This window comes from Xiphophorus maculatus, chromosome 16 (assembly GCF_002775205.1).
Source record: "Xiphophorus maculatus strain JP 163 A chromosome 16, X_maculatus-5.0-male, whole genome shotgun sequence".
Lineage (NCBI taxonomy): Eukaryota > Metazoa > Chordata > Actinopteri > Cyprinodontiformes > Poeciliidae > Xiphophorus > Xiphophorus maculatus.
The window spans coordinates 23,481,157-23,504,913 of NC_036458.1; the positions used below are offsets into that span (position 1 = coordinate 23,481,157).

General features: G+C 39.0%; 2 protein-coding genes across 2 annotated transcripts; one reads left to right on the forward strand and one right to left on the reverse strand.

The window, feature by feature from the left end:
- Positions 1-10,635: 10,635 nt before the first annotated feature.
- On the reverse strand, positions 10,636-23,462 carry LOC111611683 (SET domain-containing protein 5-like). Its single transcript, XM_023349370.1, has 13 exons — positions 21,635-23,462; positions 21,394-21,556; positions 21,027-21,219; positions 20,595-20,666; positions 20,213-20,284; positions 19,833-19,904; positions 19,453-19,524; positions 19,073-19,144; positions 18,691-18,762; positions 18,311-18,382; positions 11,706-11,777; positions 11,155-11,260; positions 10,636-10,871 (listed from the first exon to the last, which is right to left on the reverse strand). The coding sequence occupies exons 1-13, from the start codon at positions 21,753-21,755 to the stop codon at positions 10,765-10,767; spliced, it is 1,266 nt and encodes a 421-aa protein (XP_023205138.1). The 5' UTR covers positions 21,756-23,462; the 3' UTR covers positions 10,636-10,764.
- Positions 13,080-15,545, forward strand: LOC111611684. Its single transcript, XM_023349371.1, has one exon. It carries the CDS (start codon positions 13,284-13,286, stop codon positions 14,301-14,303), a length of 1,020 nt encoding a protein of 339 aa, XP_023205139.1. The 5' UTR covers positions 13,080-13,283; the 3' UTR covers positions 14,304-15,545.
- Positions 23,463-23,757: the final 295 nt, after the last annotated feature.

The window sequence follows — 23,757 nt, forward strand, 5'->3', positions numbered from 1 at the left end:
ATTCACAGTGTTCCCTGTGAGAAATGTTGGCTTTGCACCTTTTACTGGGTTTGAAATATCTTAACGCATCTTAAGTGAGTTTTACGACTGAAAATACGTCTAAAAAAACCTCTAACTCTAAACTGGTAACAGGTGTCTCAGCTAAAGTTGGGATGCATCAGGTCTCAGAGTGAACATTCTTCCAGATGTCTGAATCTGGTTTTTATAGATCTAGTATTGGTCTAAAGGCAGATACGATTTAGCTGAATCTGAAGTCATGTTCAATCACTCAGATTCAGCATAAAGTCAAAAGTCAGTCAAACTTTCCAACTAAATCTGTCAAATGAAAACCCTAACAGTGAAATGCTGTGCCTTAGAGACATCCTGTCGATGCCTCGTCCTCTCTGTGTCACAAAGTTCAGATCTCACCTTCAGCGGTTCAGAAGTGCTGCTATTGTTACTTAGTAACAGTAACATCAGGTTTTCCAGGTCTTAAAGAAACAGAGCAGCTTCATACAATGAAACTTCCGCCACCGTGTTAGACAACAGAAATGATGCTGCATTTCTGAGTCATAAGTTCCCCCCCAAAATAAATTCTAAATTAAAGTAAAGATACTCAAAAACGTACTGAACTACAGTACTCCATTAAACGTAACGGTCCACCACTCATAACGGGGGAGTTCCACAATCAGTCCATGAAATATTTCCCAAAGTTCTTGGGGATCATCCAGCTGTTCTTTGACCGAATGTGAGCTCAACAACCTTTGTGTTCTTTTTGGTCTCCTCCAGGGAAGCTGTCTCATTGTTATTGTTGAATCCTGAACACTTTGACTCAGCCCAGGGACGCCACAGCGCTTTTCATGATGTTCTGGGTTCTGTTGGAACCTCTTAGATGAGTCACCGGTGTAACGCTGTTCCATTTGAGGATAACGGTTCTCACTGTGCCCACCATCGGCCTTTAAAGCTCTGGGAATGGACGCGTCACTGTTTCCAAGCTAATAGACAACAATGGCTTTGATTCTCATTTGATCTGCTGCGTTTTGAGCCGTTTTATGTCTTCATGTGGTCAGAGGTTATTTCGAAGTGATTTCTTCTTTCTACGTGCCTAACAGGAAACTGGAGCAAACAGTGTGGTCATTCACAATCACTTTATGAGTTTAATTTTATGGCATCGATTCACAACAACTATATCCTGTAATTGCACCATGCGGAAAAACGAGAAAAAAGAAAAAGAAGAAGTTTGGAGAGTTGTGTCAAAACCGTGAACACAAAGGAAATCCTTAGAGTCACAAATGCTTTTTCTCAAAACTGCTGCCAGTTGAGTTGCAGCAGCTTGAAGTCATCCATTCCGATCTCGAAAGTGTGTAAGGTGGGAAGATAATTTCACTGTGATGCTTTAAGTGTCAAATAAATATATAAAATTAATTTTTTTAACAAAAGGAAGCTGTTGATCTCCATCAAGTAAACATGGAGCTCAGTCGATCAGCTTCTGATCAGCTGAAACCCAACAAGAACGATTAAGAAATTCTCTCCCTCCATTCACCCAATGAAACGATACAGGTCAAAGTTCAAAGGTTAGATGTTTTCGTCTATTTCCAGGTATTAAATAAAGTACATGAGTATTTGTAGGGATTATTTTTATAATATTAACTTAAATTGTCATTTGAAAATAGGTTTAAAAAGAGCGAAATATTGAAAATTAATTCATCCAATGTACCGGAAGCCAAACCTCACACCTAAAATTAAAAAGAAACTTCAATTTATTGCTCGTAAAATACATTTTTTTCTTGTTTTTTATAATTATTTAGATTTTTTTTTCAACAAAGGAAATTTCAAATGAAAGAAAAATATTTTCAACAAGTGTCTTTTATTCCAAAAATCATCTGTTGAATAATGGAGTATCAGGGCCAGGCTGCAGGAATGTTTGTTTAAGAGAAGAAATTAAAGACAGATAGTTTCTCTTTGTGATAGAAGGCATTAACTTGATTCTGTGCGTGTGGGGGCGTGTGTGTGTTAACTATAGATGTTTATATGAGTATCCTTGCGGTGAGTATTTATGTGCAGTTGGGGAAAGTTGTCCTGCTGCAATGTGAAACCATTTCTGCATCAGAAAGTTGAAGTGACACAAGAACAACTCGGATTCCTCCCTGTTCCCACATGAGATCATTCGTTTCTGCTTTACAAAAGACCCCCAACTTTCTGTGTCTGAAAACTGTAAGCTGATAAGATTCTGAGGTTAAGCCACTAAAACCTTGATTAGTTTTAGAATAATTTTTTTTTTGTTTGTTTCTTTGGCTCACTGAGGGTTGTGATGTCTTTTTGAGGGAAGCTAATGGTTGTTTGACTTGGTGCCTGTAGATCAGGTGAGTCTCTAACCTGGATGTTGACTTCCTGAGCAATTTTGTTCAGTTTTCATCTCCATTCAGTGCTCTGTCTCTGCTTTCTCTCATTGAACTAGATTTCTCCAGTAGAGTTTCAACTCGGCCAATCAGAGAACAGAAGGAGAAGTTGTGAACGTTGACGTTGATTTTCTGCGCTGGTTTAGAATTGTAGTCTGCTCTGTAGTTTTAGCGATGGCAGTGGAGGAAGTGAACAGTTCATGTTGGTCAAGCTTCCAAACATTAAATTAAGATTAGCAGCCATCTGGTTTGTCTTGACATTTCTCTCTTTGTAGGAGACGATTGTTGCTCGCAGCGCAGACAACCTCCAGTTAGCTTCACAACGACTAACTAGCGCATTACATACGTCGGAGGTAAACGTTAGCAATTGGATCAATTTGAAAACTTCAACAGAGTTCACGCCTCCAGCACAAAAATGGTTTCTCAAACGCCGAGGTTCCAGACCGTCTGGACGAAGCGAAGCATAGAACAACGGGCCCAGACCTCATTTACATTCCCTTAGTAGAGACGTTCGAGAGAATGTTCATATCTGAGTTTAGCACATGTTAGGGGTTCATGTATGAAACGACAATAAAAGTTGCTCTGGAACCATACAAGTAAAATGTTCTGTGTGCCAGAAAACCAGCCCTGAATTGAACCTCCCCACGGTGAAACATGGTGGAGGCAGAACTACGAGAATCTTGAAAATTGCCATTCACAGATTCTATCCATCCACACTGAGGTGGGAATGATGTGAAAGGATGAATGGGCAAACATTTCAGTATCTAGATTTACAAAGCTGGCACAAACATATCCTAAATACTTACACCGCCTTGTAACCCTAATGCTAAACCTAGTGGGTAACCCAAAGTGTAACCTCAGAAAGTGTGAAATACAAATACAATCTCTTCTTCTTTTCTTATTGGTTTTCCCTTTAGGAAAACTCATCTATTTCCATCTAACCTTAACTTCTGCATCTTCTTCTCTCAAATATAAATACTTGCACAATCTTTGGATTTTGTTTGCAAAACAAAAAACAACAAAAACCACAACATTCCCAGGCACTACTTGGTGTTGGTTTATCAACTAAATCTTCGAAGCCCAGCTACTGTATAGCTGTATAGATCAGGGGCCCTCAAATCCAAGCACTGAGAGCCACTGTCCTGCAACATGTGGACATGTCCATGTCTCACACACTTATTCACACTTGCTTTTTTTTCTTTCCATGAGGAACTGAGAGGTTCCAAGTTTAACCCTTGAGAGACCCCAGTCTTCAGAGTAGTTTGGTTTCCTGCAGAGCTTCTGCAGGTTATATGTTGCAGATTTTGCAGATGAATGTACGGAAACTGAGAGCGGACATTTTCTTCTCATTCCTTTTCCCGATGGTTTTCTCCGGATAACGAGTTCATTTTGAGAAAACACACTTTGTTTCGTCGTTGCTTCGAGTTGAGCGTGTTACGCCTGAATCCATCCTTCAAATGCGCCACGGCTGAAAACGTCCGCTCTGGGCTTCCGTACGAATGCTCTCGATTGATTAAAAAAAAAAAAACTTTCAGCGTTTCATGTTGTTTTATTAATTTTGTATTGATATATATGGCAGAGGTGATGGAATTTTCTGTGCTGTAGCCTCATCAAATTGTGCTAAAATTTTACAAAAGAAAAAAAAATCTATATAACTTGCCAATTTTTACCAGCTGGATGCTTTCTCCAGAAGATTCTCAAAGAAGAAGAAAACCTGCCCCCCACTGGGCCACATTATCTCAGATTGGGACACCTGCCTTACATTCAGGGAAAGCTGAGTAATGACAGAAGCGGTCATGTGTGAGGCCATGCTGTTTTTATAAGGACCCAGAAAATACCAGATTTAGTGACCAAGCGTCCGTATTCCTGAAGTACTCAGCGCTGTGCAGAGAACCCAGCATTTTTTCTTAAAGTAAACGTTGAGTAATGGGAATCACGGCTCATGGAGAAGATAAGATTGCACAAACCAAATGTTGCTGCTGTTGGGAATAACCACATCGCTCCAGCTCCAGTGTTTTTCCTTCATCAGAATTAATGTCTCACTGTTGGTTTACGCATCGAGTGATTCCGATTGGCTCACTCCCACTGTCCAAAAAAACGCATTTTATAATTTTCCAAACTCTACCGGCATAAATAAAATGTACAAGATCGCATATCTCTTTTCTCATCTCGAAAGATAGACAGCCTTGCCCCCCCACCCCGTTCCTTTCGGGGTTTTTTTTTTTGTTTTTTTTTTGTTCAACAATGGTGAAAAGCATCTGGTAACACTTCGGTGTAATTGCTGCTGAGAAACCCAGAAGATCTGAGAGGAGAAGAAAATTCCAACATGTTTTCCCTCCATCCTTCTCCTGCCCCGTTCGTGTCCGTGCTGGAATCCTACCAGCGTTTGGGCAAACACAAATGAGAGGGGTGTTCTGAGTTAAAAAAAATAAAATAAAATTTACAAAAATTAAGCGAAATACAAGAAGTGTATTTTTCAGAGACAGTGTGTGTAGAAAAGGTGTTTTCCAGAGTTAAGCCGTGAGAAGCTTATAGTCTGTGCCATTTTCTTTGGCAGCAGTCACCTATTCCTTCTTAAAGATACAGAGCAGTAAATAGTAACACATGATTGTTAATGAATAACTAGTCTACCCTCAGCTGGTGTGGTACTTCCTTGTCTCTCCCTGTTTCAGCTGCCAGTTCTAAACATTAAGGCTGTAGTGTTTCCACACTCTGGTCAGTAGTTATCAGCTCCCACCTGAATTCTTTTATGCAAACCTCAAATATCAGTCCTTATTATTGTTGACCGATAACACCCCAAGGATTGGAGATTTAAAAAAAATTACAACTTTTTACCCTTAAAAAGCGATAATTTTCCAAGCAATATTCTTATCAGTGGTATTACATGTATCATTCTTCATGTGTCTATAGAAAACATGAATTGTTCACCTACAACACCTACAAATAAAAAACATTTTTTTATTTAAAAAATAGTCAGAATATTACTAAATCTCAGACTCCAAAGTCTTTGTTTTCAGATGTTAAATGCTAAAGTTATTCCACTGGTCAACAGGCAAAAAATGTCTTTGGTTTTTCCAACTCTTTTAGAGTCATTTTGATTAACTGAATCCAAAAATCACCTTGGTTTTGCTCAATCAGATCAACTCTCTGAACTGTGGAGCAACAAGAGCATCAAAATGCACGACTTGTTCTCACATCTGGATCAGTTTGCTGAGAATCTGGATCAATGAGTGATGAGCAGGAGGAGAGATTCCATCAGGAGAGAGAAGAGACGGAGAATTTTACACAATGAAGACGTAACGTTCACTTACCCTGACCAGTGTTTATTATTCAATTTACATAAATTCAAGTTTGTAACATTTAATTAATAGACTCTGTTAGAAAACATTTGTTTTCTAAAAAAAATGTTTTCTAACAGCTAAAACCTGTTAGAAAACAGGTTTTCTAACATGAATGGGTCTTCACCTCCAGTCCCAGTGGGACTTGGTGTCCTGAAACGGTTAGTCTCCGGTCCAACACACAAATCAAACGACCGAATCACCTCCTCAGTTCAGTACAGTTCTACAGAGTCCTGCTCATGACTGGATTATTTGAACACACACACACACACACACACACACATACAGGTCCCGGTGAATTGTAAGGACAATTTTTCCAAACCAGTCACAGTGGTGAATTATGGGAGCACCCCTTTCCACTTGCTCTACAGACCGGCTGAATGTGTCAAAAAATCTTTAATGAGCCACTCAACAAAGATCTCAGTTAAAATTGTGTTTACATGCTACACAACTCTAAATATAATGACCTGACTTTATGCAACATTAACAGGACATTGGTAATTAGATAGATAAGCCACACCCCTGACATAACAATACATTATAAGTACCAATGAGAATTGCAAGGACATTTAAAATAAGACTTCAAAGAATGTCCCCAAAATATATTAAAGTACCCAAATGAGCATCAAATAGTATTTAATCCACACCCTGCAATAATGGTAGTGTTCATTTGTCATGAACACAGGCACGGACTACAAAAATCTGAGTCTAAATATGAAAAAAATAATAATCAAATAGAAATATGGTCAGCAATATAGAGATAGTTCATTACCAATAGGGTAATATTTAGACCTATACAAATTAAAACGTATTATGGAATAAACAAACGGCATTGTCTTTTGCAATTTTTATTTTTGGGAACAAACCAAAACACAGGCTACTAGACAGACTTACTAGAACAATTTTTGCCTTTTTCAACAACCTGCAAATCAATCTTCTGAATTACTTTGAAAATGATTAAGTATTCAAGTTTTGTTGAGTCTATTCACACATCAATCTTGGACCAACTTAGAAATCAGAGCACATTATAGAAAACTACTCCAAAAATAAACAAGCAAACAAAACCAAAAAAAGGTGAAGCTTAAAAACAAAACACCTTTTCCTTTAAATGTTACTTTTAACAGCACATAATCTCTAATATAATGAGCCGTTTATACTCACCTAAGAGTTGAATTTCTGGGTTTTTATTTTTTTAAACAAAAGAATGCTTGAAAGTTCTTAAGGTTTTGTTTAGAACATCTTGGCTCAAGATTTATCTGACATTTTTAGCTTTTTCTTTTTTCTTTTTGGACACACCACGATTTCTAACAAAGTCTCTTATGTTCTGAAGTGAGCAATTTATTAAAGCAGGATGTTCTGCCTGTTGACACTGTTGAATTTCAACAAAACTTGCCAGCTTCCCAGTGTCAATGTGTTTCTGAAAATGTTTCAACACCGCTGCAATTTCTGTAGGAGACCAGGGCCGTTTTTGATTTCTCTGAGGATGGTCCTTTTCAGGATAATCTGCAAACAAGAGAGACAATTTTACTTTTTAAAATATAAATCATATGTAGGAGTCTGCTATAAAAGTATGCTTGTGATAAAGTTTAACATTCCAGTTCTGTTTATTGTGTTCATTGAAGACAACCCTTTGACAATTAGATTTCTCAACGTGCATTTAGTCACCACATGAATCAAATATGTATCCACTAAAATTATTTTTCTCCAATTTTTTTTAATTATTAAATTGATTACCAAGTTGTGATACACTGCATTTATTACACTTAGAAATCATGAAGCTACAGCCCTGGCACGTCAAATATAAACTATCACTCAAAGCTTCATTTTATACTACACTGCAAGCTTTATGACCTGTTGTTATAGAACCAGGTCATGCTTATCATTCATATTCTGTCCTGTCCATTCTGGTTTTAAGCAGTTTATTACTTGATCATAATCAGCAACTAACTTTGTAAGATTGTTTCAGCCTTATTTTTTTAAAAATTGCACAGTCCCAACCCCTTCTCTGCATGTTTCTTACTGGGCTTTTTAAAGCTCAGGATAATACTCAATTCTTGTAACATGTTATGATGAGCCTTAAAACAGTATCTCTAAACCGTACCACTAAGTAAAGAACCACCATGAATAGGAAGACAGTCATACCATCTTGGGTTTCTGAGGGTTTTTCAGTTGGTGGTGCAATAATCTCCATTCCCTTTCCTACAATACATTAGTAATACTTCAGGCCAACAAAATAAAAGATCAGTTACTAAATGTCCAATGAAAGGTTAATTGAAATAAGTCATACCAGAAGAGGTCCCAGGTAATTCAACAGGAGATTGAGGTTTTCTGCATCCTGTCAAATTAGAGATACAAAACAAGTTGTCTGCTATATTAGTCTTATCTGCACAGAAACCTAACCTTTAGCCAAAATTAAAGATCATTATTATATTGTGCATTGTGCTATGTTAAGTTATTGAAACTAAATTATTAACCGTGAGGTGGGGGGAAGGTTGTTAAGGTAGTCATATCTTCTACTGTGCCTGAAGGCTTCTCAGCAGATGGCATAGAGGATGTTCTCCCTAGAATATAACATAAACACTTCAACAATGCTGTCAAGGAGGGTAAAGAAAAACCTTAAGAAATGGCAAAATCTTCTAGCAATGAGTAATCAAAATTTAAAGAAAAACAAGGTACCTTGTGATGTCTCTTCTCCTAAACCATCTGTAATTGGATAAGTAAACAGAACACACCTGAATGTCTAATTTTAAAAACATGTAATATTACATCAGGCATGACGATTGATATTCATACCACCAGAAGATTCATTAGATTCTTGATTTGTAGAGCATTGAGTATCATTTACAAGTGGGGATGGGTCACAATCAACCTCACTTTGTCCACTTTCAGTGTCAGTCAGTTGCAACTCATCTAAAAAAGAAAAATTAAAACCAGTTCAGTAACAAATAAAAACACTAATCCAAACAAGTACATAGAATTTTGAAAAGTACCTTCAATTTCAATCTCCTCCAGTGTTTTGCCTTGCAGATTTGCCAATGTCCCCCTTTCCATTGCCAGAAGCAATTTAGAAATTTTTGCCAGTTGAGTCGTAGCCTCTGGTAGCCTGTAATACTCTCTATGAACACGTATATCGTGTCCCAGAAAGTCTGCAACTTGGTCCAGTTCATGATTTCGTAGGTTTAACACTTGGGACAACGTTGCAACATGCTTGCGAAGTTGTGTTGACCTTAAAAGTTCAGGGTTTTTGGCACCACTATCATGTGCATAAACCCTCAGACAGTCTTGTCCTCTGTAAGGGGTTAGACAGTTGGGTCTAGCAAAAAGAAAGGTGTTTTTATCTGGCACTCCACACTCCCTTCTTCTGCTAATGAGCTGGATGATGGCTTCAACCATGTCTGGTGATAAAAGCACAGCAACTTTTCGTCCCCTTTTCCCCTTTATTTCTACCCTGCTGAAATGGGCACAAAGTTGTCGTTCAAACTCTGTAAGACCAACTGCAACATCTTTATGCAAGGGAGTGGTGTCCCTCTCTAGAAAGGCAGACAGCTGCATTTTAGAAACCTCTCCACCTCGTCTTCGGTTGAACAAAATGATTTTTGCCAATGTAGTTCTGCACAATTCCCTATAGGCTTGTGGTGACGGATCACTTTTCAAAGTGTCAGATGCTAAATTTGCAACCTTTTCCAAATGCTGGTGAAGATGCTGAACATCCTCAGTGAAAGGTAGCGTGGAAGGCTTGTTAAAGCGCTTGTCACTCAAGGTTGTTAAAGCTGTGTGAGATACAAGTTCTGACCACTTTGATAAATAAAGTGTTTTGAAAGCCTGACATGACTTTTTAAGCTCATCATTCCCTGCTACTAAAGCTGTGCAGCATATAAGGTCACTGATCTTGTGCAACGAGTGTCCTAATTTCAGAGCAAGGCTAGGAGTTTTATATGAATGACTGTCTTCATCAAAGCCAGATACTCTCTTGACTGCTTGAACAAGTACATGGAAGTTTGAGGGCCTGACAGCATCTTCAATGTTGTATATAGAAAACTCATTCCGGAGGATTAGCAGAAGCCTTCCAACTTCACGAATTTTTTGTCGAATATATTCATGCTTGGAGGGATCTTGACCATGTTTATTGAAAAATGATTGTGCAAGCTGTAGAATGTAAAAGTCACTTCGCACTGCAGCAGACACTTCATCATCTTTCATCACTGTTAGGAGCTTAAAAACACCTTGGGATATTTGTTGACATAGTCCAGAATCCACCATTAAGGCCAAGCTCAAAACCCTTTTTGGTCCTGTCTCATCAGTTGTTCTTGGTTTGGATTGACATTTACGAGCATGCCGCCAAAGGTGATTCCGAAGGTACAATCCCTGGCAAAACATGCAGTGAACATACTGGTTTATGTTATACTTCAGCTTGGGTTTACGTTTGATTTTTAGCAGTCCACTGCCACTTTTGTAAACCTCTTTATTGTGAGTAGAGTTCCCCTTATTTCGCAACTGTCCTAGTATTTTCTTTCGCAGTTTTGAGGCTTTTGGTTGTGCCAAAGCTTGAGCGACTTCAGCATTTGTCTTCTCATGGACTTTTAAGTGTCGAGCAATCTTAGACTGGGGCTTGCCACAAACAAAGCAGTAGTTTTTTTTATCTCTTGATGATGATATACTTGTAGACTGGATGCTTTCAACAGCTTCAGATCCGGTGAGTGGCTCCACAGATCTCCCTTCAGGTTGAACGTCAACAGTTTTTTTATTTTCAGAAGACCTTTTCATCTGTTTCTGAACAACCTTTTTAGCACTATCTTCACTTTCAGAAATAAGACCTTCAGCCAAGTCATTATCTGCACCATCACTCTTTTGACAGTCTGGCAAAGGTGCAATGAAACAAGGATCAAGAATAGTCCTTTTGAAATGATTTGAATCATCTCTTGAGAGTTCCACTGAACTATCTGAGTAACTGACAGAGTCAGGTATGTATTCTTTGTCTGAAACATCATCAGCTGAAGATGATTCGTCAGAAACCTTAAAAAGAAAGAGATTGTTCAAGTATTGCTCTTTTAAAGAGTACCAAAAGGAGAACTAAAGACACCTACGCATGAAGATGGTGAAAAATCAGTCCTCTGGATCTTTTCATAGCAGATGTTGTGCCATATTGAAGAACAGTCTGGAAAAAGAGGTTGTGAGTAAAGTTAAGGGTTTTATGGTCGTATTTATTAAACAGTAAGTTCCTTGTATAACAAGTCATAATTTAGATATTTTCACAAGTAGTAGAGATAACATCTATGATTTCAATAGGTAAAACTAAACACAAACATGACATTTTTGATCATCCATTACATCTGAATAACAAGATCTATACATGTTAAACTTTAAGAGTCATTTAGAAATCCAATCCTAATCCACTTTGAAAATACTAAAGGAGTAATAACCACACAAGGAAAACTCACCTTTACATTTCAGACCATTCCACTTGAGGGCAACAAAAGGTCCCAAGCAATGTGTGCATTTTTCAATGCTTGAAAATGATGAGCACAGTACAACATGGTTGCATTTCTGGAGAAAAAACATTGCATCATTAAAAAAGTAAGAGTGCAATTCTGATGTAAAAGGGTTTTTAATTTCAGAAACTGAATATTGAGGGATGCATTTCATTTATAAAAGAAGTCCCTGAAAGAATTCAGTGATAATTTTGTAGGCAACTTCCAGGCATGTGCAAACACAAACTATGCAGTTCTGGGAATCTTGTTCCCTAACTTTGGTAACATTGTGTAAAAAGCTTTGGAAAGCTAGACAAATTGCCAAGAAAAGGTGGAGAAACAAAATTAAAGCAGGCTCCCAAAAACATTACACTACGGGTTATCGACACACAGTCTTCATAATGCTGTCCCCTGACAGGAACAAGCATTGCTGGGACTGTGTCTACACCCTCAACAACCCATGTCCACTAATATACCTGTCAGACAAATTACAAAGATTTCCAAGTCAGATAGCTGTTCACCTGTGGTTCAAGAGACGAGGATAGTGATCCCATCGGTTCTTCACCTACAGTTTTGTCAGGGTGAGCAGAAACCTGTGGAGAAGACAGCAAACGAGTCATTAAGATTCATTTAATATTGACTTCAAGTTAGAACACTATAGAGTAACACTGTATAAAGAGCTATGGTAAAGCTAGGCAAGTTGCTTGGCAATAGTATTTTAAGCAAGGTCCGAGTGATTGCCAACAATATTTCACTTCTGGTCATCTACACACAGTCTTCATAATGCTGTCCCCTGACAGGAACAAGCATTGCTGGGACTGTGTCTACGCTCTCAACAACCCATGTCCACTAATATACCTGTCAGACAAATTACAAAGATTTCCAAGTAACACTGTTGTTGTTGCGCACCCCCCGCCCCCTTCTTTCTCTACTCTCTCACTCTCGTACTTCCTCTTCTGAGAGGGGAGATGTGCTACCAGCTCTCCTTCTAACGGGTTAATTGAGTTTCCTAAATCTGCTGGGATTTACCCGGGCCAGAACTGAAGTAAACTCTGTTTAAGCTGGTTTCGAGAAACGATTCGCCTGGTTTCTGACGGCCTACATCCAGGTGCCCCACCCTTCTTCCCCCTGTGAATTAGCCAGACTGAGCAGCCTACAGCCAACTAGTTTCACAGAGCACACCTGTTAACGGTCGCTCGTTCTCTATTTTACAACTTGCATTTGTTATTGAACCAGGTAGGTTTTAGTGACTCGGGCGAGTCCCAAGGATGATGTTTTACATTTGGGCTACCAGCAACCTAAAAACATTTTCCACTTCTTCCTCTCCAGAATCAAACATTAGAGCTATTTTACAACCATCAAAGAACTTTAAGGTGACTTATTAACTGAATGTCCACAACATCTTTTAGATTTTCTTTATGCTAAATATTTTATTAGTAAGGCATTTTTGCAAGGGTCAGTACAGCTTAATTCAGTAGCAGAAATAATCAAGTAAGTAAAATCAATCATCTAGTCTATCTTTCCCTAATGCTGACACTGAGATTGGACTGAACCACTAGTTCCTGCTGGCAGGGGGATTTGTAGTTTCTTTCTTTAGATAAGTTTTGTATTTAAGTAAATATTAGTATTTAAAGTTTAATATTTTTGATTTTCAGTTTTGGGTCTTTAGTTTAGCCAAACTTAGCTGTACTGTTATTTGTTTTTGTGTTATTTGTAGTTGTATTCTGTTTAGTTACCCCTATTGTGTCTTAATTGGTCTGATCAGCCAGTATATAAACCCCTGTGTGTCATTTCTTTGTTAGGTCAGTTATGTTTGTTTGTGCAGCCAGTTTATTTACATTTTTTGCCTGAGTTCAGTTTTGTTTCTTTGACCTCTTTTATGAGCTCAGTTTATCTTTTGTTATTTATAATCTTTGGGTTAAAATAAAAACCCTATTTTTCTAATATGTCCTGTGACTCCTCCTGTTTTTAATTCGGTCCATCACATGTGGTGTCAGAAGTGAGGATTTTGAGTTGAGGAGGCAGGACTTTTTTTTTTTCTATTTTTTGCTTTTTGTGAGTAATTCTTTTACTAACCCCCTCCAACAAATTTTTGAGCCATGCAGAATGGTGTGCGCCCAAGAAAAGGAAACAAGGTTGAGACCAAAGAGGTTTTCCAGCAGTCAGAGAGGGAGGAAATGGAAGGAGGAGCTTCAGCAGCAGCTGGAGACACTGAGCATGATGAGACCAGAGAACCAACTCTGCATGATATTGCTGGAATTCTTCAGGCCTTCATGGGACAACAGGAAGTTCGGGAGAAAAAGCAGAGAGAGGTTTCTGCACAGCAAGAACAGCGCTTCAAGTGTTTGCAACACCAGTTTCGGCTTTTGCAAATGGAAATGCATGCCAGGACAACCCCGCCCCCTGAGCCCACATCAATTGATCCACAGCCTGTTGAAATTCAAACTGATCATCAGATTCAAGCAACATCTCAACCTGAGGATTCAGCTTCCGGCTCAATAGGTCAGTCTGTGCACATTCATCATCCTAAATTAGAAAAATTAACTGTTGAAGATGATATTGAACACTTTCTGACCACTTTTGAGAGAATTGCAGCTGCTTATCGTTGGCCAAAGTTGGACTGGATTTTTCATCTCATTCCTCTTCTGACGGGTAAGGCTCGCAGCGCCTATGTTAACATGGATGTGGATGATTCCCTGGAATATGAAAAGGTAAAAGCTGCCATTTTACAAAAATATGATATAAATCCAGAAACGTACCGACAAAGATTTCGCTGCCTTGATAGTCTTGATGAGAGTCCAAAGGAATTGTATTCAAGACTCAAAGAACTTTATGAGAAGTGGATTCAGCCTAAAGATAAAACTGTGAAACAAGTTGGTGAATTGATTATTCTGGAACAATTTTTGAGAATGTTGTGTCCTGAGCTTCAGGTCTGGATCAAGGAGCACAATCCAAAGTCTGCTGCAGAAGCTGCTACTCTGGCAGATGTGTTTGTAGCTGCCAGAAGTAGGAGTCAGCCTTGGAGCAACAGTGCATGGAGAGCTGCTAAAGACTCACGTCAGCTACAACCCTCTCAACCTCATCAAAAGTTTGCAACAGGTGTGGGTAAGCCTTTTTAAAGAGAAAATCAGCCTTTCAAGACAGGAAAAAGACCACCAGTGTGTTACCTCTGTGGACAAGAAGGTCACACCAAGCCCATGTGCCCCAAGAATCAAAGTAAGCTAACTCAAATGTGTTTTGTGCCTCACCAGAATATGGGTATTAAACCTGAAATAAAGCAGTCAAATAAAATCATCCCAGTGAAGATTGCTGGACATGAAATGAATGCTTTAATAGATACTGGCAGCACACAGACTCTAGTGCAGGGGTGGGCAATCCTGGTCCTCGAGGGCCGGTGTCCTGCTACTCTTAGATGTCTCCCTTGAAACACTCTTGGATCCAACAGCTGACTCACCTCCTAAGTGCAGTCAAGTTCTCCAGAGTCCTGCTAATGACCTCATTATTTGACTCAGGTGTGTTGAAGTAGAGATACATCTAAAAGTTGCAGGAGACCGGCCCTCGAGGCCTGGAGTTGCCCACCCCTGCTCTAGTGCATAAGAAGCATGTGCCAACTCATTGTATATGCCCTTCTGAAACAATATCAGTGTGCTGTATACATGGTGATGAGAAATCATACCCCACTACTGATATGTTTGTTGAGGTGCAGGGGGCTCCCTATTTGTTGAAGGTTGGGGTAGCTGGTAACCTACCCTATCCTGTAGTTCTTGGGGAGGATCTGCCTGTTATTTATGATTTATTGAGGGATGTGCAGAGCTGTAATGTGGCTGTAATCAGGTCCCAAGCTAAAAATCAAGATGAGCATTTTGCAACACTCAGTGCTTTACCCTTTTTTGAGGCTGAGCTGCAGACAGAACCTGGGAAATCACGGAAGCCACGCAGTCAAAGAAGGCAGGAGAAATTTCAACATACACTGGGTGAGACTTCAGTTGAAGTGGCTCCAGATATGCCACTGGGTTTTTCAATACCTACAAATGCAGCAGAATGATCCAACTTTGTCTGCCCTGTTGCTGAAGGCTAGGGTGAGGCCTCTAAGACAGAAATACAGTACCTTGGGTTCACTATTGGAGGTGGCATTCTTAAACCTCAAGTTGATCAAATCAATGCGATAGCATCCTGTCTGCTCCCACAAACCAGGAAACAGCTACGATCTTTTCTAGGCATGGCTGCATTCTACCACAGATTCATCCCCAATTTCTCAGCTAGAGCAGCATCTCTAACAGACATGATGGGTTCCAGAAGTCCCACCAAAATTCAGTGGACAGCAGATGCCGTTGCAGCTTTTAAGGACATTAGCCAATCCCTGAGTAAATATCCAGTTTTGCATTCACCAGATTTTACAAAAGACTTTTTGTTGCAAACTGATGCTTCTGAAAGGGGTCTTGGGGCAGTGCTTCTGCAGGGACCACCAGAGGACCAACATCCAGTTGCCTACATCAGCTGCAAGCTGCTGCCAAGAGAGAGACGATATGCAGCTGTGGAGAAGGAAGCCGTGGCTATTAAATGGGCCCTTGACTCATTTAAATATTATTTGCTCGGAAGAGAATTCACCCTTCAGACTGATCATAGAGCCCTCCAGTGGCTAGAAAGGATGAAGGACACTAATGGGAGAATCACCAGATGGTATCTTGCTATGCAGCCATTTCGGTTTAAGGTTCACTACATCCCCGGCAAAGACAACACCACTGCTGATTACCTTTCTCGGTGCCAGAGTGAAGACCAGGAAGTGGGGGAGTGTGTGATGGCCAAATCCATGGCCACACTCTGTCGGTAACTCTTTTTATGCACAGTTTATTTTTTCATACAAACACAACACTTTAGTTTCAATAAAAATATTTATTAGTTGATTTGAATGCATTTGTTCTATTTGTTAGCACGCACATTTAGTTAGCACATGTATTTATATCAACTTAAAATTAATTTTGTTTGCTTAAGATTAATTCTGTTTGTTTTCCCACCGGTACTTACCTGCCTTGGAGTTACCAGACAAAAGAAGGGGCCCAGGGCTCAGCAGGCTTACATGCTGATTGGACTGAACCACTAGTTCCTGCTGGCAGGGGGATTTGTAGTTTCTTTCTTTAGATAAGTTTTGTATTTAAGTAAATATTAGTATTTAAAGTTTAATATTTTTGATTTTCAGTTTTGGGTCTTTAGTTTAGCCAAACTTAGCTGTACTGTTATTTGTTTTTGTGTTATTTGTAGTTGTATTCTGTTTAGTTACCCCTATTGTGTCTTAATTGGTCTGATCAGCCAGTATATAAACCCCTGTGTGTCATTTCTTTGTTAGGTCAGTTATGTTTGTTTGTGCAGCCAGTTTATTTACATTTTTTGCCTGAGTTCAGTTTTGTTTCTTTGACCTCTTTTATGAGCTCAGTTTATCTTTTGTTATTTATAATTAGTGATGGTGAGATGAAGCCTCATGAGGCATTGAACCACTTGAGCCAACTGGTTCAGAAAGGGTTCATTTCTTGAGGCTTCATGTGCACACGAAACCACCTACTGGCCAGGTGTATAATCACAGCCAGCTGTATCTTAACACATGTGATGCATTGAATTTTTGTCTATTATGGCTCTTGGGAATGACTTCACAAAAGGTGTAGGACGAAATCATTTGTCTACATAAATTATGTATACACATATGTGTATAATAAAATATTGTTTGAATGTATCCTCTGTGTGTAATTATTCCCAAAATAGTAGTGTCATGTGATATGGCATGTTGTGTAATAATGTTTTTCTGTGACTCTAGAAAAATGGCATGGGCTTAATCAGGCAGAGGACAGTGAAAGTGCTTGTGGAACTAGGGAGGGGCAGTGAATAGGCTAATGCTTGTGTAACTTGGATGATTTCATGCATTTTTATTAAGAAACAACAATTTCTCCACAGTTTTTGGTTTCAAACGATTTCTCTTTTTTGACACTACATGGATGAGGTGTTATTATTGTACCCCAACTCCTTGGAGCACAATAAACACCTCACCTTTACAGAAAATAAGAAACAGTGAAAAATACAGTTCCTCATAAGCAAACCTAATGCATCTGCAAATGTTCAGTTCACCTTACCTTGTTAGGGCTTATCAAATCGAAATGTTCCCACATAGGGGAAATCCTCCTCTTTCTCGCCGGCTCCATCCTACTCCTATCCTGTCCTCGCGCTCCTAAATCTCCTATCTATCTATCTATCTATCTATCTACTAAACTCTCCAAACACCAAACTAACTGTCTCAAACTAAATAACCACTATCCAAACTCTGCTATCCAAACTATCAAAACTCTTTCCACCCTCTCAACTGACCGCAACTCACCTACAACAACCCACATTTTGAATGGATCCTGTGGGGTTTCTAAAGCTGTCAAACCCCGCGCCAAACTCTGAGCCACTTCCCGAAGCAGTCACGTGGTACAGCCAGGCAGCGAGGCTTCGGACGTCATCGTTTTCGGCTCCTCCCCTAAATGAAGCAAGCCTCGATACGCGCTTTACAGAAACGCGCCCTCCATTACTCGACACACGCCTCGAAGCCTCGGCACATCACGTAACATCACTAGTTATAATATTTGGGTTAAAATAAAAACCATATTTTTCTAATATGTCCTGTGACTCCTCCTGTTTTTAACTCGGTCCATCACAATTAGATAGAAAAAAGTAGAATTAAAGCAAAGTTTGCATGAGACAAAAACAACACACACAACTAGATTTATTTTATTGACACTTAAGTCTACTGTTGGGCCTTGATGTCACTTGAGTGATTCATTTTAAAGATAACTTTATTTATTATTACTGTTAAACTTAAATCTCCAGCATGGGGAAGTGGGATGAGCTCGGATTACCTTGACACTGTATAAAGAGCTATGGTAAAGCTAGGCAAGTTGCTTGGCAATAGTATTTTAAGCAAGGTCCGAGTGATTGCCAACAATATTTCTCTTCTGGTCATCTACACACAGTCTTCATAATGAAGTCCCCTGACAGGAACAAGCATTGCTGGGACTGTGTCTACGCTCTCAACAACCCATGTCCACTAATATACCTGTCAGACAAATTACAAAGATTTCCAAGTCAGATAGCTGTTCACCTGTGGTTCAAGAGACGAGGATAGTGATCCCATCGGTTCTTCACCTACAGTTTTGTCAGGGTGAGCAGAAACCTGTGGAGAAGACAGCAAACGAGTCATTAAGATTCATTTAATATTGACTTCAAGTTAGAACACTATAGAGTAACACTGTATAAAGAGCTATGGTAAAGCTAGGCAAGTTGCTTGGCAATAGTATTTTAAGCAAGGTCCGAGTGATTGCCAACAATATTTTTCTTCTGGTCATCTACACAGTCTTCATAATGCAGTCCCCTGACAGGAACAAGCATTGCTGGGACTGTGTCTACACCCTCAACAACCCATGTCCACTAATATACCTGTCAGACAAATTACAAAGATTTCCAAGTCAGATAGCTGTTCACCTGTGGTTCAAGAGACGAGGATAGTGATCCCATCGGTTCTTCACCTACAGTTTTGTCAGGGTGAGCAGAAACCTGTGGAGAAGACAGCAAGCGAGTCATTAAGATTCATTTAATATTGACTTCAAGTTAGAACACTATAGAGTAACACTGTATAAAGAGCTATGGTAAAGCTAGGCAAGTTGTTTGGCAATAGTATTTTAAGCAAGGTCCGAGTGATTGCCAACAATATTTCTCTTCTGGTCATCTACACACAGTCTTCATAATGCAGTCCCCTGACAGGAACAAGCATTGCTGGGACTGTGTCTACGCTCTCAACAACCCATGTCCACTAATATACCTGTCAGACAAATTACAAGGATTTCCAAGTCAGATAGCTGTTCACCTGTGGTTCAAGAGACGAGGATAGTGATCCCATTGGTTCTTCACCTACAGTTTTGTCAGGGTGAGCAGAAACCTGTGGAGAAGACAGCAAACGAGTCATTAAGATTCATTTAATATTGACTTCAAGTTAGAACACTATAGAGTAACACTGTATAAAGAGCTATGGTAAAGCTAGGCAAGTTGCTTGGCAATAGTATTTTAAGCAAGGTCCGAGTGATTGCCAACAATATTTCTCTTCTGGTCATCTACACAGTCTTCATATTGCTGTCCCCTGACAGGAACAAGCATTGCTGGGACTGTGTCTACACCCTCAACAACCCATGTCCACTAATATACCTGTCAGACAAATTACAAAGATTTCCAAGTCAGATAGCTGTTCACCTGTGGTTCAAGAGACGAGGATAGTGATTCCATCGGTTCTTCACCTACAGTTTTGTCAGGGTGAGCAGAAACCTGTGGAGAAGACAGCAAACGAGTCATTAAGATTCATTTAATATTGACTTCAAGTTAGAACACTATAGAGTAACACTGTATAAAGAGCTATGGTAAAGCTAGGCAAGTTGCTTGGCAATAGTATTTTAAGCAAGGTCCGAGTGATTGCCAACAATATTTCTCTTCTGGTCATCTACACAGTCTTCATAATGCAGTCCCCTGACAGGAACAAGCATTGCTGGGACTGTGTCTACGCTCTCAACAACCCATGTCCACTAATATACCTGTCAGACAAATTACAAAGATTTCCAAGTCAGATAGCTGTTCACCTGTGGTTCAAGAGACGAGGATAGTGATCCCATCGGTTCTTCACCTACAGTTTTGTCAGGGTGAGCAGAAACCTGTGGAGAAGACAGCAAACGAGTCATTAAGATTCATTTAATATTGACTTCAAGTTAGAACACTATAGAGTAACACTGTATAAAGAGCTATGGTAAAGCTAGGCAAGTTGCTTGGCAATAGTATTTTAAGCAAGGTCCGAGTGATTGCCAACAATATTTCTCTTCTGGTCATCTACACAGTCTTCATAATGAAGTCCCCTGACAGGAACAAGCATTGCTGGGACTGTGTCTACGCTCTCAACAACCCATGTCCACTAATATACCTGTCAGACAAATTACAAAGATTTCCAAGTCAGATAGCTGTTCACCTGTGGTTCAAGAGACGAGGATAGTGATCCCATCGGTTCTTCACCTACAGTTTTGTCAGGGTGAGCAGAAACCTGTGGAGAAGACAGCAAACGAGTCATTAAGATTCATTTAATATTGACTTCAAGTTAGGACACTATAGAGTAACACTGTATAAAGAGCTATGGTAAAGCTAGGCAAGTTGCTTGGCAATAGTATTTTAAGCAAGGTCCGAGTGATTGCCAACAATATTTCTCTTCTGGTCATCTACACACAGTCTTCATAATGCTGTCCCCTGACAGGAACAAGCATTGCTGACACTGTGTCTACGCTCTCAACAACCCATGTCCACTAATATACCTGTCAGACAAATTACAAAGATTTCCAAGTCAGATAGCTGTTCACCTGTGGTTCAAGAGACGAGGATAGTGATCCCATCGGTTCTTCACCTACAGTTTTGTCAGGATGAGCAGAAACCTGTGGAGAAGACAGCAAACGAGTCATTAAGACTCATTTAACATTAACTGCGAGATACAGTAACATTGTATATAGAGCTAAGGCAATGCTAGGTAAGCCAATTGGCCAAAGAATTTTAAGCAAGGTCCTAGTGATAGAAAACAATATTAGTCTTTGGGTTATCTATACACAGTCTTAGGAATGCTGTGCCTTGACAGGAATAACCATTGCTGGGACTGTGTCAAGCAGACACCTTAGGAGTAGACCGCAAACAGACTGTATATTCTGTTAAATTTGGTATTTTTACCAAAATACAATGGATTGTATTTTGGTAAAATGTTATTGACTGTCAAATAGCTTTCAGAAATTCTAGTTATTTACCTTCATTCTCCATGGCCATTCAGCGTTTCCATAGTTATAGGTAATCTCTTCCCCTGGATTTATGTCCTTAATTGCAAAGAGACAGAGATGAGGTCTTCCATTCACTGTTATTGTCTTCATTTTGCTGTTAGGGATCAAATGGTCGTCATTAACCAGTCTTCCCAAAGACCCATCCTCTCTCGCTGCATCAACACTGAAAGAAGAAGAAAAATCTAAATGGCCAAGGATGACGGGATATAAAACAGTGTCCATATAATTCTGGGATGATTTCAAGTTTTTAAAAACTAATAATAGAAGGCATTCAATATTTCAACGATTAAAACTTAATTTTTATAATTGCTTTTAGTTATTTTTAAAATTTACATACCACAACTTTTTCCCATTATGACGAAACTCAAACATGAAGACCTTCAAGGCATCATGATAGATTTTTACCCGTCTTTCATACTCTTCGTTGTTTATGACATCGCCTCGATATTCCAATAAGAAAGCTCCTGTCTGAAAGTGGCATGTACTAAATACTCCTCGACCTGTTAGACCATATGAAATGTCATTGTCAGCCCACAGTGACAAAAATCTCATTTAAAAACTACGGCTTGTCAACTTACCCTTAAAAGAGTTTATGTATTGTACATAAAAACCATCTTTGTCCTGACTCAGACTCACAAAATGAGTTGCTTCATCCTTTGGTTTTATTTTTAATCTCTGTGGCCTCATTGTTGTGTGCATCTAGAGAAAAAAAGTCTATGGTGATCAAGAGAAAATAAAAGTAACATATGCTTTAATAATAGACTGAGAAAATCTATGGGTATATTATCATCATCAAGTTTTAAACAGAACAGCAGCTAAACAACCACAATGACTATTTGCAAAATTAAATTATGATTAAACTAGGAACTCCTGTACAATTTGTTCATATATTCTTTCTAAGTCAGAGCAGCAAGCAGTAACTTACACTGTTAAGAAGTTATTCCAGTTGTTTACACTGTCTACTGGTATCAGGGCCCACTGCCCGTTAGGTTTTGTTCCACCAAAACCAAATCAAATGATTGTATTACCTCCTCAGTATACCACTGTTTCAGCACAGCGGATGTAACTCACTCAGATCAGCTGCGCCACAATAAGGAAATGCTTAAGACAGTGTTCTCAAACTGCATTCCTCAAGGGCCAAAGTCCTGTAACTTTTAGATGTGCAACTTGTCCTATATTCTTAGATTACATGGTGAAATGTCCTCACTAGCATGTAATCAACCTGTACTGTGCTTATATTGGAGACAGGTATGCTGAAAAAGAGATATCTAAAAGTTGCAGGAAAATATACAAGGCAGTGGGTCCTTAGTACCACGGTTGACAATAAGCATAACAAAGCTCCTCTTTGATTTAATAAAAAAGGGACTGAATAGGGAACAACTCCACACTATTCGATGTCTGATGTTCCTTCCTGAATAAATGCACTTATTCGTTGCTCTTTTTTTTCTGCATTGTGTTCTTATCACAGTCATGGAAATTAACATAGGACTGCACTTCTCTTAACGTGCGGTGGCAGATGATGTTTTATATTTTCACATTTGTTTAACTTAGCCAACAATAACATCTACAAAATATTTAGAAAGCACTAGTTTAGAAGGGAAACATTAAAAAAACTTAAAATCACACCATGTGAAACTGTTGAATGATCTGGGTATTTAAACTTTCTTATGAAAAAACGTCTGGTAATATTTATTTATTTTTACATTAACTGCACCATAAATTGCAAAAGGGATATGGATTATGAGGTATGCACTGTGAATCACCGTATTCTATAATGAAACTATTCTTGTACATTTATAAAACGAAAATGTAAAACAGTAGACAAGGTTAGCTGCACATGCTAACATCATAGCTGAAGTGAGCAGCCATTAGCGCATGTTGTCGTTTTTGTTTCTAGTTGACATGGAGTCAGTTTTAACACAAATGTAACATTCTAATTCGTGTTTTTAAATGGCCATTCCATTTAACACATGGAGTATTTAAACCTTGTTCTAAGTGGTCACATGTTCTCAACACAAGCTAGCTTTTGCTCATTAGCGGTGCCCTAATTAGGAAGTGCTGCGTGAAAATATATGTCGGTCACATTGCAAATATCAGTAAAACTTTGCCAACCTTGCTTATGTTCAAATCACTTGAACAAAGACTTACCTACATACTTCTCCACATCCATCCGAGTTGCAGTGCAGTATAATTGTACTTTCCTCGCAGAGAGCGCAACGTCAGTCCTGGGAGGAAAATGGCAGGTGGGGAGGGGTTAAGGCTCCACCCCTTTTCCTTTCTCCAATTTGGTGATATTTGATGAACAAATCATTCACTAGGTTTTGTGATAGATTAATTATTTATCCACTACCTGGGACCTTCATGATAGTGATTTCCAAAATTATTACAGGTGTCATTTCCATAGTGACCAAAGTTATATAGTATATGAAGAAAAATAATATATATATATATATTACTTAAATCTTAGTAGCTAGGTAGTTGTTTCAGCATCTGCATGCCTTGATTTGCTTTTCAAATTAAATGAATTCAGTCTTATTCAAGTACTTTTTGACAATATTTATTGTCATGAAACAGGGAGCTGAACATGTATGTTTGATTTCTGATGTTCTCTCATTCACTGAGTAAAAGTAGGATGTCAAGTCAAAAGAAGAACCTGAATGTTCACAAGTGACTGACCTCAGAAAAAAACAAATTGAAGAAA

Bases quoted from the DNA above. Each gene is read 5' to 3' on its own strand.
- LOC111611684 (XM_023349371.1), top strand. From the start codon at position 13,284: ATGCAGAATGGTGTGCGCCCAAGAAAAGGAAACAAGGTTGAGACCAAA.
- LOC111611683 (XM_023349370.1), bottom strand. From the start codon at position 21,755: ATGCACACAACAATGAGGCCACAGAGATTAAAAATAAAACCAAAGGAT. The intron at 11,778-18,310 runs GTGAACAGCTAT...TCTTCTCCACAG, and splicing joins CCTCGTCTCTTGAACCACAG to GTTTCTGCTCACCCTGACAA. The intron at 10,872-11,154 runs GTGAGTTTTCCT...CTCTTTTTCCAG, and splicing joins GAATGGTCTGAAATGTAAAG to ACTGTTCTTCAATATGGCAC.